Consider the following 14,325-nt stretch of genomic DNA (forward strand, 5'->3'; position numbering starts at 1 on the left):
TGCTACTTCCCGATTAGTCTCCAGCCGCCCAACACTAAGGCACGGCACATTGGGCTTTACCACCTCAACAACCTCCCACTTAAAGGAAAACGTGCATTTAAGTTGGGTGACAATGTATATATACATACAATACACGTAGACAATGACCATGATCATCTACCTAATGCCCATGAGTGTCGAACAATGTGCAAACTGCTTTGAAGGTAATCCCTTTGTTAGAAGATCAACAGGATTCTCAATGGTGTGAATCTTGGCAAGATGCAATAGCTTGTCCTCAAGCACCTCATGAATGAAGTGATACTTCACATCCACATGCTTTGTCTTTGCATGAAACACTCGATTCTTTGCCAATTGTATAGAACTTTGGCTATCACAATGTACCACAGGCATCTCAACATTGATTCCCAAGTCTCCCACCAGCCGACCAAGCCATATAGCTTCCTTGCAAGCTTTTGAAGCTGCAACATAATCAGCATGTGTAGTAGACAAGGTAACACAATCTTGCAAACAAGATCGCCATGAAAGTGCACCTCCAGTGAATTCAAAAACATAGCCTGAAGTGGACCTTCTCTTGTCCAAGTCTCCTGTATAATCTGTATCTATGTAACCCATTACACATGCTTCCTTTCTTCCAAATCAAATGCACTTGTCTTTTGTACCATTCAAATATTGCATAACCCCTTTCACGACCTCCCCAATGTTTCTTGCCTGGATTTGACATATATGTGCTAATAACTCCCACTGCAAAAGAAATATCAGGACATGTAGCTATCATAACATACATCAAACTCCCAACTGCAGATGAATAGGGCACTTGTACCATTTCAGCCTTTTCTTCTTCAGTCTTAGGGCAATCATTTTTAGAAAGTTTCACATATGGAGGCAATGGCGTACTCAAAGCCTTCCCCCTCTCCATATTGAAACGCTTGATCACTTTAGCAATGTATTCAAATTGAGACAAATAGACCAATTTCTTACATCTGTCTTGCCTAATGTGCATGTCAAGGATATGGCTTGCTTCACCCATGTATTTAATTTCAAAGTTTGTATGTAACTCTGACTTCAAGGCTGAAATCTTATCCCTGTATTTCTCGGTAATCAACATATCATCCACATAAAGGACCAAAATCAGCAAACTACCATCTTTAGCTCGCTTAGTGTAGAGGTAGTGGTCCATATCGCTACGTTTGTAGCCTTGAGAGAGCATGAACGAGTAGAATTTACGATACCACTCCCTTGATGATGACTGTTTTAGACCATAAAGAGTCTTTTCTAACTGACACACCAAGTCTTCATTGCCCTTCTTAACAAAACCTTCTCACTGTTGCATATAAACTTCTTCTTGAAGATCACCATGCAAGAATGTTGTCTTGACATCCATATGGTCAAGTTCCATGTCCTCTTTAGCAACCAACAAAAGTACACACCGTAGAGTAGTCATCTTGACAATCGGAGAAAAGATCACATCAAAGTCAATACTCTACTACTGCTTAAATCCTTTAGCAACAAGTTGTGCCTCTTATACTTGGGTTTATTATCATGAGGTGTAATTTTTTGCTTATACACCCACTTGCATGGTAATTCCTTTTTACCTTTGGGAAATTGAACCAACTTCCAAGTTTGATTCTTATGCAACGAGTCCATTTCTGATTGCATAGCTTTCTCCCACTTTGCCTTGTCATCCATTGACATGGCTTTCTTATAGCAGGAAGGATCTCCACAATCTATCAACATAATGTAGTCCAATGAGGGAGTAAATCTATCAGGAGGCCTTAAAACTCTTGTAGACCTTCTAATAACTGCTTGAGCCGGTTGTCCCTCAGCAACATCTTGTACTACAGGAGGATTCTGACCTTATTGTCTGACATTAGGCACTTCAGCCCTATTGTGAACAAATCCATCTTCTTGGAAGATAACTCTCTTGAACTCCACTGTATGCATAGGCTTCTTATGCATCTTCTCTTTGTTGAAGTATATGTCATTACTGCGAACAATCCTTTTAGCTTCAAGATCCCATAACCAAAATCCCATCTCGCCAGGATTTCCATAGCCAAGAAATATACATTTCTTCGACTTAAGAGCCAACTTGCTTCGAAACTCCTTTGAAACATGGCAATATGCTTCACAACCAAAGACTCTAAGATGCTTGTAAGAAGGTGGCTTCCTAGACCAAAGCTCTTCAGGTACCTTCTCATCTAAAGCCTTGTTAGGAGATCTATTAATAAGATGGGCAATTGTTGCTAATGCTTCCATCCAAAAACCATTAGGAAACTCTATATTATACAACATGCTACGTAACTTCTCTTGTATGGTATGATTCATCCTCTCAGCAACACCATTTTGTGGAGGGTTATATGGAGCAGTCAACTCTCTTTTCATGCCTTTGGAATCACAAATTTTTTGAAAGACTTTAGTGACATACTCACCACCATTCTCAGACCTTAAGCACTTGAATTTCTTGCCAAACTGATTCTCCACTAATGCCACATAATTCTAAAATTTTGAAAGAACTTCATCCTTCTTCTTAAGAGGATATACCGACACTTTTCGTGAGAACTCATCTATGAATGTAACAAAGTATAATGAACCTCCCATGGATACATTAGGCATAGGTCCACACACATCACTGCACTAACTCTAATGCTCACTTTTTTGAGATCTTCCTCTTTTGTGTGGTGAATGTGTTTGTTTACCATAAAGACAATGCTCACAAACTCAAAAGTCTAAGAAATTGAATCCAAGAACATAACCAAAACAAGACAATATTTTCATTCCCTTTTGAGACATATGTCCTAACTAGCGATGCCACAAAGAAACACTTGGCTACTCGGTTACACAAAATTACATGGTTTTTAACATTGGATACATGGAGCATGTACAAAGTCCTAGACTTTGAACCATGTGCTACCACTAAAGAACCTTTGGTAATCTTCCACGAACTATCACCAAGTGTGTAATAATATCCTGCATCATCCAATTATCCTGTGCTAATTAAGCTTTTGCTAAGCTTCGGCACATGACTCACATTATTGAGCATGAATGAAGAACCATTTTGAAATTTCACTTGCACATCGCCGACACCAATTATGTTGCAAGCAAAATCATTACCAAGACGAACACGACCTTTATGGACTGCACCATAAGTACTCAACCACTCCCTGTGTGAGGAGTCACATGAAATGATGCACCTAAGTCAATAACCCAATCTTGTAAAGTATAGTCACTAGCGGCGACCAAAAATACTAAATCCATGGTAGATGTGAGATAAATGGCTCCATCAAAATCTTCAACAAAAACATTGTTGATCTCTTCAATCTTTATATTGCTTTCCTTAGTCTTTCCTTCTTCCCGCTTCTTGTTTTTACCTTTCTCTTGTTTCCACTTTTGACAGTCTTTCTTCATGTGACCCTTTTTGTGACAATGATAGCACTCAATGTCTTTTCGGCCACGTAATTTGCTATGAGCTTTTCCTCTCTGATTATGCTTGCCTTTTTTGTGTGATCGACCACGAACAACGAGAGCATTGCTAGTACCACAAGAAGCATCAAGATTCTTTTGGCTAAACTCTTCAGTAAGCAAACTTCCCTCAACATCAGCACATGTTAAACCATCAGGAGGTGTTGAGTTACTTATGGCTACGCGAAAAGTATCCCAACTTTGTGGCAACGTAACGAGCAAGAACATTGCTTTGAGCGAATCGTCAAAATTGACTCCTTGTACAGAAAATTGACTAAAAATTGTGTTGAACTCATTGAGATGGTTGCACATGGGTGTGACCTCATCCATCTTCAAATCAACTAAATTTTTTAGCCAATAAACCTGTGATGTTGCACTTTGCTTCTCATACACGTCATGTAACTTCTTCCACAGCTCATAGCTAGTCCTTTCCATGTTCACATTGAAGTACACATTCTTTGACAAAGTCAGCATGATGATGCACCTAGCAAGCTCATCCAACTCCTGCCAATCATACTCATCCATATCCTTAGGATTTATCCCCTTCATCTTTATCACTCGGATCTACTTCTTTTGTACTAAGACATTGTAAATTTGTTCCTTCCAAAATGGGAAGTTAGTACCATCTAACTTCTCAATTTTGAACAAAGAGTTCTCCAATGATGAAGCCATCACTTGACAAGGAACAAAAGTGATAGATCCACTGTACTAAAGAAGATAATAGAAAACTTGAAAATTTTTAGCAGAGTCTCCCTTGCAAAACTGACTTCTAAACCCAAAACAAATGTGTAACGTTGATCAAAATGGCTAAGTTGGCAAGATAGAATCTCAAAGAACTGTCACTGTCAGTGTCTCCAACTCTAGGAGAGTGTGTTTGACCAAATGAACATTGTCAAACGCATACGCATAAACATGACAACAATGCCTTTTCCAGGAGAAGAAGAAGTGAAGGATAGCAAGCTTGGAAACAAATTGATTGCTGCTATGGAGCATTATTTTCTTGGATACTCAAGCCAAACGACATGATTTTGTATCCAGGGCTCTTTTCCATTGTATTGGTATTGAATGACTTTTAATCTTCTTTTCAAAACAATTTTTATTCTCCAATTTGGTACTTTCATGGATGGAAATGAACTCATATCTATTATGTCATTGATTTCATTTGCTCTATTATTTTGTAATCTTTAAAGTTTTACCAAGTTGTGAGCCATGAAGTGTGGTTTGAGAATACATTGGTTAAATAATGAATTTTGTCAAAGGTATATTAAAAGGATGGTTTTATTGCATGGAAGAGTGTGAGATAAGTGAAATATTAATGTATGAGATAAGTGACATATTAACTTGTTTAATAATGAATTATTTTTTGATATTTTGATGTAGATGGATGCAAAAGTTTCTTTTTATTCATTAGAAGGGAAATTGTAAATTTTGCCCTTCAATGTAGAAGGGCATAAGCTACACATGCATGTAACTAGACATTTGGGGTAGCCCTTCAAATCCTATCACTAGTCAGCCCTTCCTATGCAAGGTTGACAGTCGTTTGAAGGGTAGACGGGCGTCAAAAACTATCGTTGGAGAGAAGAAGGAGAGTATTTTTTGTGCAGAATTTGGTAGCGCTGTCAAGAAGTTTGTTGTAATTCCAAGAAATCACCGGGATTTTGGTTGTGAGAGAACTCCCAAAACTATATGAAGGAGTTATATCATAGATTCCATGAAGTCTAGGGTTTGGAAGGAAGTGCAATCAAAGAATCCCCACTCTTTCTCTCTTGCACTGACACACACAAAGAAAGAACACAAAAGAGCATATCAAAATAACACAAAGATGAAAACATCAAGGCTATGGTCGTATCGTATCATGGGTAATGTGAAAGGGTTAATAGATGAGTTAATGGCATTCAATCTTTGCAGGATACTTTCAAGTTTAGCTAGCCTTCTTCAAAGGCAAGTGTAGAGCTAAAGGCTAATTTGACATGAATCATCTTACTCCCTCTTGAATGGTTTTCAAGGAAGAAGAGGTCCCCTTTTATAGGTGAAGGGAACCCCCAAGGGTTACACAAGAAAGAGAAGAGCCATTGTGAACAAGAACTGGTGGCAAAGTTTGAAATAAGTTGTCCTAGCATGATGTGAGCAGACTGGGGTCCACCATTTTGATCATATCTCCTAAGGAAGTAAAAATAGGAGAAAAAAATTCAACTCATTAGTTATGACTCCCATTTTATATACTTTTTCCAATTCAGATTGAAACCTTGTGTTAAAAAATTCACCAAAATAGGGTATCTTTCTAGTAGAAAAGGTCTTCTTGTGGTCCCCTTAGCTTAGACTTCCACTTGATTCCAATGGACACCTTATGCAATATGAAAGCATGACATTGCTCCTTGACAAAGGTTTGTAAGCATTCTCTTAATAATGCATTAAAATGAGTGCATCTTTGAAAATCATGCAAGCTAGTGTCCCACTAGGATTTGATTCCTTCCTAGTAGCTATTAAAAAGAAATATAAGAAATATATAAAAAATACATAGAATATATATAAATTGGAAGTTATCCTCAAAGAGGGGCAGCTATTGACACTTTTTCCACAACACTTTTTGACAGTAAAGTAAGAATATGTTATCCTTGAGAAAAATAATAGGATGAGATAGAAATCTTATTATTATAACTAGATATGCATATGTACATTATGAAAAATATACTTATGTATCTAAAAAGTCACAAGATAGATCTTGTAGAATTCGTTCCCATTATATACGGGTCACAGTACGACAGCGCGCCTGTGACTGAGTTGTCGGACAATGAAAGTGTCTAGAGGGAAGGGAAGGTGTGACCGGTTTTCAGGGTAGCCAACTGGTAAGGCAACAAGCCAGAGGGGCCGATAATGTCCAGCCGGAGGTGCTGTAGGGAGAATTTGTTGATGGTGATGTTGGTCATATTAAGGAGAGTGGAGTCTGGATGGCTGATATTGTTGAGATGAGCATTTACACACACACACACACACACACACACACACACACACACACACACACACACACACACACACACACACACACACACACACACACACGTACATACTCATACACACAGATACACATTCCAGGCCACCATATGCGCATGAAGCATGGACATTCACTAGTGTTTTGCTCTTCCTCCTCCTCAACATCTTCTAGATCACTGTTTCCTCTTCTCTTAAACAATTTGGTCTTTTTTCCTGCAATGGGAACCTTTACTCATGTACCATCTATTTCAGACAAGCTGTAAGTAGCATTTTCATGCTCATGCTTTACAACATACGGTCCAAACCATCTTTTTTAGAACTTACGCATGACTGTGTGCTGGTTATCAAGGCTACTATCATACACTAAAACCCAGTCACCTTTGTCAATTGCTTTACTCTTGAGCCGATGTCGCTTATCAAAGTAGTTCTTGTTTTTCAGCCTTGCATTTTTTAAGCCTTCTGTTGCAGCCTCAATGTCTCCAGGTTTTCTCTCTAATTGCCTTATGCACAATGCAAGGAGACCTTCCCTGCTAAGCCCCTCTTGCTAAGGTAGTACATTCCATGTGGGAATTGTGTCTTCAATCGGCATCATTGGCTTTTGACCATACATGAGCTCCGCATGCATATAGCCAGTTACTGAGCTATGTGTTGTACGATTAGTCCATAAAGCATATGGCAACAATTTTGGCCACTCACCAACTCTTCCTTCGCAAGCCTTGGCCAAAGCTTTGATGATAAGATGATGCCCTCTTTCACTCTTTCCATTGCCTTTAGGGTTATAAGCTGTAGTAAGAGAAAGCTTACATCATCTCCCTCGTCAAACAAATGGGACTCATCTTTATACCTTGCCCTTGATAGCATATCTGCCACTGTATTATCTTTACCTGAAATGTGCTTAAACTCGGGATTTAAGGACTTAATGTAGGCAATCCACCGCAACATAGCAATGTGTGGCATTGATCAACTTGTAATCATCCCAAGAAGTGGTAGACAATCTGTTTCTAAAACCACATATGCACTAACATTTTTCAAGTATGTAACCATACCCCAGAACTCTCTCTTTATCTGTGGATAATTTCTTTGGCGAGCACTTTGTACCTTTGCTTCAAGTCTCACCATATACCTGTGTCCTTCTTCGTCATCTTGCCCTATTGCCCATCCAATCCCTGCAAGACTGGTGTCAACTATCACAATTATTGGCCTTTGACACTCATAGTCTACCTTTCTCAAAGTTGGTGCTGATTACAGTAACTCCTTTAGCTTTTTCATGGCTTTTACATGTGCTTCAGTCCATTTAAACTTTTGATTCTTTCTGAGTAATTGATAAAGAGGATTAGCTACATGTGTATAATGTGGAATCCAAATAACATAGTAGACACATGCTCCCAAAAATCTTCTAACTTCAGTGATGCTAGTGCTTGTTTCTTTCATTATTTGGACGGAATCTACCTTTGTTGGACAAGGTTTCCTACCATATGGCCTGCACATATGCCCCACAATGAGCACTTCATTGACACCAAACATAGACTTGTTCTCTGACAAAGTAAGATTCACTTCTTCCAACTTGGACAAAATTTTATCACAATCATTTATGTGATTTACCACAAACCTGTGACATCCCTTGAGATCCAAAGATTCATCTTTCTCACTTTATTCTCAACCGTGGCTCCAAATAAAGAAATAAAAATAGGAGCAAAAAATTCAGCTCATTAGCTACGACTCCCATTTTATTTATTTTTTCCAATTCGGATTGGAATCTTGTGTAAAAAATTCACCAAAATAGGGTATCTTTTTGGCATCAAAAGTCTTCTTATGGTCCCCTTAGCTTAGACTTCCACTTGATTCCAATGGACACCTCATGCAATATGAAAACATGACATTGCTCCTTGACGAAGGTTTGTAAGCATCCTCTTAAATAATAATGCATTAAAATGAGTGCATCTTTGAAAATCATGCAAGCTAGTGTCCCACTAGGATTTGATTCCTTCCTAGTAGCTATTAAAAATAAATATAAGAAATAAATAGAATATATATATATATATATATATATATATACACACACACACACACACACACACACAAATACACACACACATGTCTATATATATATATATATATATATATATATACATATATATATATAGACACACACACACACACACACACACACACACATATATATATATATTAGTAGTTACCCTAGATATAAGATCCAGCTAGGGTGTGAGATGATAATGAGATAGTAGAAATAAAGAACCAATGCTTTTTGCCCCAAGTTAAATAGGCACAGCTATTGACGCTTTTTCCACATTAGTTTTTGATGGTAAAGTAAGAATATGTTACCCTTGAATAAATAATAGAATGAGATAGAAAGATTATTATTATAATTAGATATGCATATGTACATTATGGAAAACATACTTACGTATCTAAAAAGTCACAAGATAGATCTTGTAGCATTCGTTTTCACTATGTAAGTGTCACAGTACAACAGCGTGCCTGTGACTGAGTTGTCGGACAACGAAAGGGTTTGGAAGGAAGGGAAGGTGCAGCCGGTTTTGAGGGTAGCCATCTGGTAAGGCAGCAAGCTTGAGAGGCCGATACTGTCCAGCCAGAGGTGCTGTACGAAGCGTCCTGTGATGGCGATGTTGGTTATATTAAGAAGAGTGGAATCTGGACGGATGATATTATTGAGATGAGCATTTACACACACACACACACACACACACAGATACACATTCCAAGCCACCATCTACGCATGAAGCATGGACATTACTCCAAGTGACCATATGCAAATACATGCCACATACATGCATACATAGACACACGGGGCATGGGGAGTGCACACTCACACTCTTTGACACCCACGTTTTGACAAGCTCAGCGGTTTCAAATACATCCACTTGTGCACATATAGGTGCATGTACCCACGAGTCACAACAAAAATATGCAATGCAACAAGGAGGTGCGCCCACATACTGTACCTAACCTAAACATGTTATGTCATGGCAAAGAGAAAATATGGGCGATCTCTCCTCTCTGTTAGCCTGCCCCAAGGACCTACGGCCTGCTCTCTCTCTCTCTCTCTCTCTCTCTCTCTCTCTCTCTCTCTCTCTCTCTCTCTCTCTCTCTCTCTCTCTCTCTCTCTCTCTCTAATTCTAGCTCTCGCTTGGACTAGAGTGCTACATATCTTCACCTTGGCGGAACTGGCAAGGAGGGGGAGTAGGGGGAGAGAGAGAAGAAGAAGAAGATGAAGAAGAAAGAGGTTGCTAGAGAGAGAGAGAGAGAGAGAGAGAGAGAGAGAGAGAGAGAGAGAGAGAGAGAGAGAGAGAGAGAGTCAGAGAGAAGAAGAAGAAGAAGACGTAGGTGTTTAGGGTTTTCAACTTTGCAGAGATTGAACGAAAGATAATTTGTAAAGTGTCCAATATTTTACTCTATCATGAGGACAGAAGGTGGATGTGTAAAGAGCCCCATCATCATCATAGCTTGAAATTAAAATCTTTCAAATGATGCAAAATGCTTCTCTTTGTAATGAGTATCTTATGCATGCTCCAACCAATTATAAAAAATACATTTAAAAAATATAACCTCCTTTTTCATGAGCAAAAAGGGGAGGCATCACTAAGGCCTCACCCCTTTGGGGCAAGCCAAAGAAAAGAACTAGAATGAGTAGTAGTATATCTATACTAAAGTTTGATTATCTTTACTAGTTGACTAGCCCATAGCTTTTCACCTTTTGAGTTCTTGGTTTGTTTTCAGCCCCAACACTATCACGGGGTCTTGGAATGAACCCCAAGCGGTGGGATCGACAACGGGGTACATGGGCATGATAATCACGGTGATTTCCATATATCAAATGGGTTCGAGTTTACTTGTTTTGTCAGAGTTTATTTTTTCCTAGACTAGTTCAACAAATGAAGTGGCAATATGGACAAGAAAACCCATACATGGGCATGGATAGGGCATCAGCTTGCCAACTGGGAGGTCATGGGTTTGTTACGTGAGTCATGAGGGGGCATGTTAATTTTTTGTAGCCGTTCATACTCTTTGAGATCCAAATGCTTCACTGCTCACCCACTGTAGATCCCACCTATGGGAGTTATTCAGTTGTACGCTTAATAAGCTAAGTTTCATGCTAGACTTGCCCTTGTCTTGCATTCTACTTGTAAGTAGCCAAACATTTTGACTCAATTAAAAAATGTTTCTGCTAGGGTCAAAGTTTTACTTAATTAGTGGTTATTAAATCATGCAAGATAAGTGATTGAGACGCGCCCTTGAATTTCTTCCATTTATTTTTTATATTCTTGGTTTACAAAAGGAAATGGGAATCAAGTATATGCTATTACATATCGATTAAAGCAACACATGTTTACCCCCAAAATTGTCATATTGAAACTACTAATTGTTTAAATATCCTTAAAAAAATTTCAAATCGTTCTCCTCCAAATTATGGGATATTTTGGAGGATTGGTGAAGCGCACACACTTTTGGTAAATGTCATCTAATTAGGTTAATAGTAAAAACTTCAGCAATACATAAGACATTGAATTATTCTCGACGATCATGTCATAGTTTAACTTCATTTATTTATTTTTTTTAAATTGTTCTTTGGAAAATAACAAAAATATGCAAACTAATTTCAAAAAATAAGAAGAAATGATCCAAAACCTATTTATGGTGCAATTTATCAGTAGTTATGAAATAAAAAATAGAGGTAGATCACATGTGAATGTGTTCAACAATTAAAGCATAGACTAACTTCATCGCCCTTGCGAAAAGGAAATTAGCTTCAAAAAATCACAAGTAATTACTCAATGCTTGGTTAGGATGTAATCTATAATGTATCAATTTTTGTAGTAGCTAATGTTATCCTTGCTATCATTGGTGGACTATAGCCCATGACTTCACATAGTTCTTGTTGACTAGATTGCTCGTTGGTTGGCTAGGATAAAGACATAGCAGACAAAAGCTGGCTTACCTCAAGAACCTTTGAAGTAAGCTTAAGCTTTTAGAAAAAAGGAAAATATTACACTCAAGAATTTTAATAAATACATGATGCTACACATGATTGACAGAATGCTAAATGAGGGCTTTGCATGGCATGTAACCAACGGACTAGTAAGATTGTGAATTGGTTACTTAATTAGATCCGTGCAACCCTGTGTATTTCTAGGATTAACACTTTCTTAAAATTTAGATATAAAATTATAGTCCCAAAGTTAGCATAAAAGGTCAAGAATTTAGTGGAGACTTCTATAAATAAGTTAAATTACACACATACATGTGCTAAAGACGGGCTCCAATGTTTCTATAATGAGTGTCTCAAAGGTAACTAAAGATATTGACACAATCTGTTACAGTCAACTTACTTTGGCCACAAAATGATGCTACTAATGATTGAAACAATGCTAAATGTAGGCATTGCATAACCTATCAAGTGTTGCACCGATGAACTAGTAACAAATGTGATCTAGAAATCAACAACAACCATCCCTATGCTTCTTTGAATGATGGAATTTGAATGTTTTACATATAGAATGGTAGTCCCACATGTAGCACAAAAATTGGAGACTTTAATGGAGACGACTATAAATAAGTGATAGGAGAGCTTGAAATTACTATAAATATTGGAGAAAGTAGAGTCATCAATTGTAGGGAACGCCAAGAGAACTCAAATGCTCCCTCTCTCTCTCTCACCGTGTGCACATCTGCTCTCTCTATGCACAGATCTCACCCAATAAATTCCTAATGAATGGCACCAAGCTAAAAGCAAATGGTTGATTTTTTGTTGCAAGATAAGAAGATTCAAAGAGGACACACTCTTATCATATTTATTGATCTCAATGAAAGGAGTGGCTCACAGCTAGAATATATCACAAAATTTGAGTTACCAGACAAACTATTGAAGATAAGAGTGTGACTAGGAGGGGAGATAATACAAGAGAAGAGATAATTAGAGCAAGATGGGGAGATTGGGGTTGATTAGGATCTCTATGAGATTGGAAAATGCTAATTACTATGTAGATTTGATGCCACTTGTAAGTTGTTTTGGAAACGTTATATAGCATTCACAGTGATGTTAATCGCATAAGATTAAAAATGGTGTACATAGATGCCTCTTATATAGGCAAATGGCAAAGCATCCTGTTGAAATAGAGTAGAACATATAGGGCATCACCATCCTCAGTGGACTATCAAAGAAGACCTCATGGCTCTTGTTGGCTAGGCTACTTGTCTAATTGAGGATGATACATACATAAAAGACAACATTTTTGCTTATTAAAAGATCATTCCATGTAAAAGCATATAGTTGAGTGATGAAGATTTCTTGATAATTTATACTTCTTTTTCCAAGTAAAAAAATCTTGATTTCACACAGAAAATTCATTTGGAGACTTTAGAAAGGACCCTAAAATATTAGAAGCTTTCATTTTAGGATCATTTGTTCCAATCTTGCATGTAAGTTTTCCATTTAACCTTTAGTACTTTCTAATGCCCACTTTTGATGTCTTTGTTGGTAACAATGATGTGCGAAGAGCTACATGGTGATATTAAAGCTTTTGGAAAACATAGTCAAGCTAGCCCATGTGCATGACATTGGGAGAACTAATATACGTGGTTCATATTAAACATCCAATGTTATTGAGCCACTGCAAGAACTCCAATCCTCTCAAAAATAGTGTGAGCAAACCTCCCAAGCTATTAGAAAATTGCTCTAAAAGCCCATGAGGATGGAACAAGGTACTACAAATGATGATAACTTTCAACATAAAATGTGACAAAAATGAAGCTCTTCTCTGCTCAAAGGAGGCCAAGTTCAAAAAAGAGGGCCATTAAAAAAATATATATATTTTTTGTCATATAAAATCTCTAACATAACTACATCAGCTAATGCTCTACTTTTGAGAAAATGAATAAATTTATAGATGATTCCTCTAGTCAATGGCTAAAGATATTACACCCTACACAGAAGAAATGTAACTATCTAGAGAGAGAGAGAGAGAGAGAGAGAGAGAGAGAGAGAGAGAGAGAGAGAGCCCATCTGGTGTCAATGTACTTCATTTCTCATTGTTAGATTTTAAATTGCATATGGGTTTAGTGTGCTATGAATATATACCTAGATGAATCTAAGAAGCGCCTAGATTCACCTTTGGAGGGAAGTTCAAAATATAGACTCAAAAGTAGTCGTCCTAAGAAACCATATACTGCTCTTATAGTTTTATTGAATCCTCTACCTATGACATCCTGTTCAAAGACTACCTTTAGATATGAGCATTCTTGCAAAGATTGTCAAGGGACGACAAGCCATGTTTGGTCAAGTTATCATCTTCCTCTTAACACCAGGAACAAGCTCATCATTGCTTACATGTACTCCATATCATAGACATCTCATTTGTGCAAGCTGCATAACCACACTTTTGTACATATCCTTTCTGAACAGTCGTATGACCTTGACTTCGTCCTCAATCAGTAGAATATAAAATCCGACAGACCATCAACACAGAAAACCAGACGGAGTAAGCACTTTTAGCATATAAAATCAAAGAATAAAACCAAAACTGGCACTAGCAGAAAATGAGTCAGACTCTTCAAACTAAACTACACATTCAGCAAAAGATGAGTTATTACATTCACTTGTTAGGGGAGCTCCTCTCTTAAAACATGCAAGAAATTCAATGTTTCCATCAGCACCCTTCAATGGAGACTCTATCCATCCATCACATCTAAAGTCATGACCCTCAACCCCAGCAACCACTTTGTCAATTACCTGCCACACATCCACATGCACATAGTTAATGCCTTCGGAGTATCTAAAGAAACTCTTAAGACAATAAAACTTTCAAGTTACTACGGTTTTCTGAAAACTGACTAAAAATT

At 37.7% G+C, this 14,325-nt stretch overlaps 1 protein-coding gene across 3 annotated transcripts in view; it reads right to left on the reverse strand.

The window, feature by feature from the left end:
* Nucleotides 1-13,488: 13,488 nt before the first annotated feature.
* Nucleotides 13,489-14,325, reverse strand: part of LOC147438958 (bacterial hemolysin-like protein) — a 66,952-nt gene continuing 66,115 nt past the window's right edge. For 2 of the 3 annotated variants that reach the window (XM_086484914.1, XM_086484915.1), the window contains exon 8: nt 14,014-14,215. In XM_086484914.1, the coding sequence (XP_086341040.1) occupies nt 14,042-14,215 (174 nt within the window). In that variant the 3' untranslated portion in view covers nt 14,014-14,041. Of the gene's footprint in view, nt 13,903-14,013; nt 14,216-14,325 lie in introns of those variants that run through there. The other variant, XM_086484916.1, reaches the window with a different exon arrangement.

The sequence above is a fragment of the Adiantum capillus-veneris genome, chromosome 16 (assembly GCF_014529385.1).
Source record: "Adiantum capillus-veneris isolate H3 chromosome 16, ASM1452938v2, whole genome shotgun sequence".
In the NCBI taxonomy this organism is placed as follows: Eukaryota; Viridiplantae; Streptophyta; class Polypodiopsida; order Polypodiales; family Pteridaceae; genus Adiantum; species Adiantum capillus-veneris.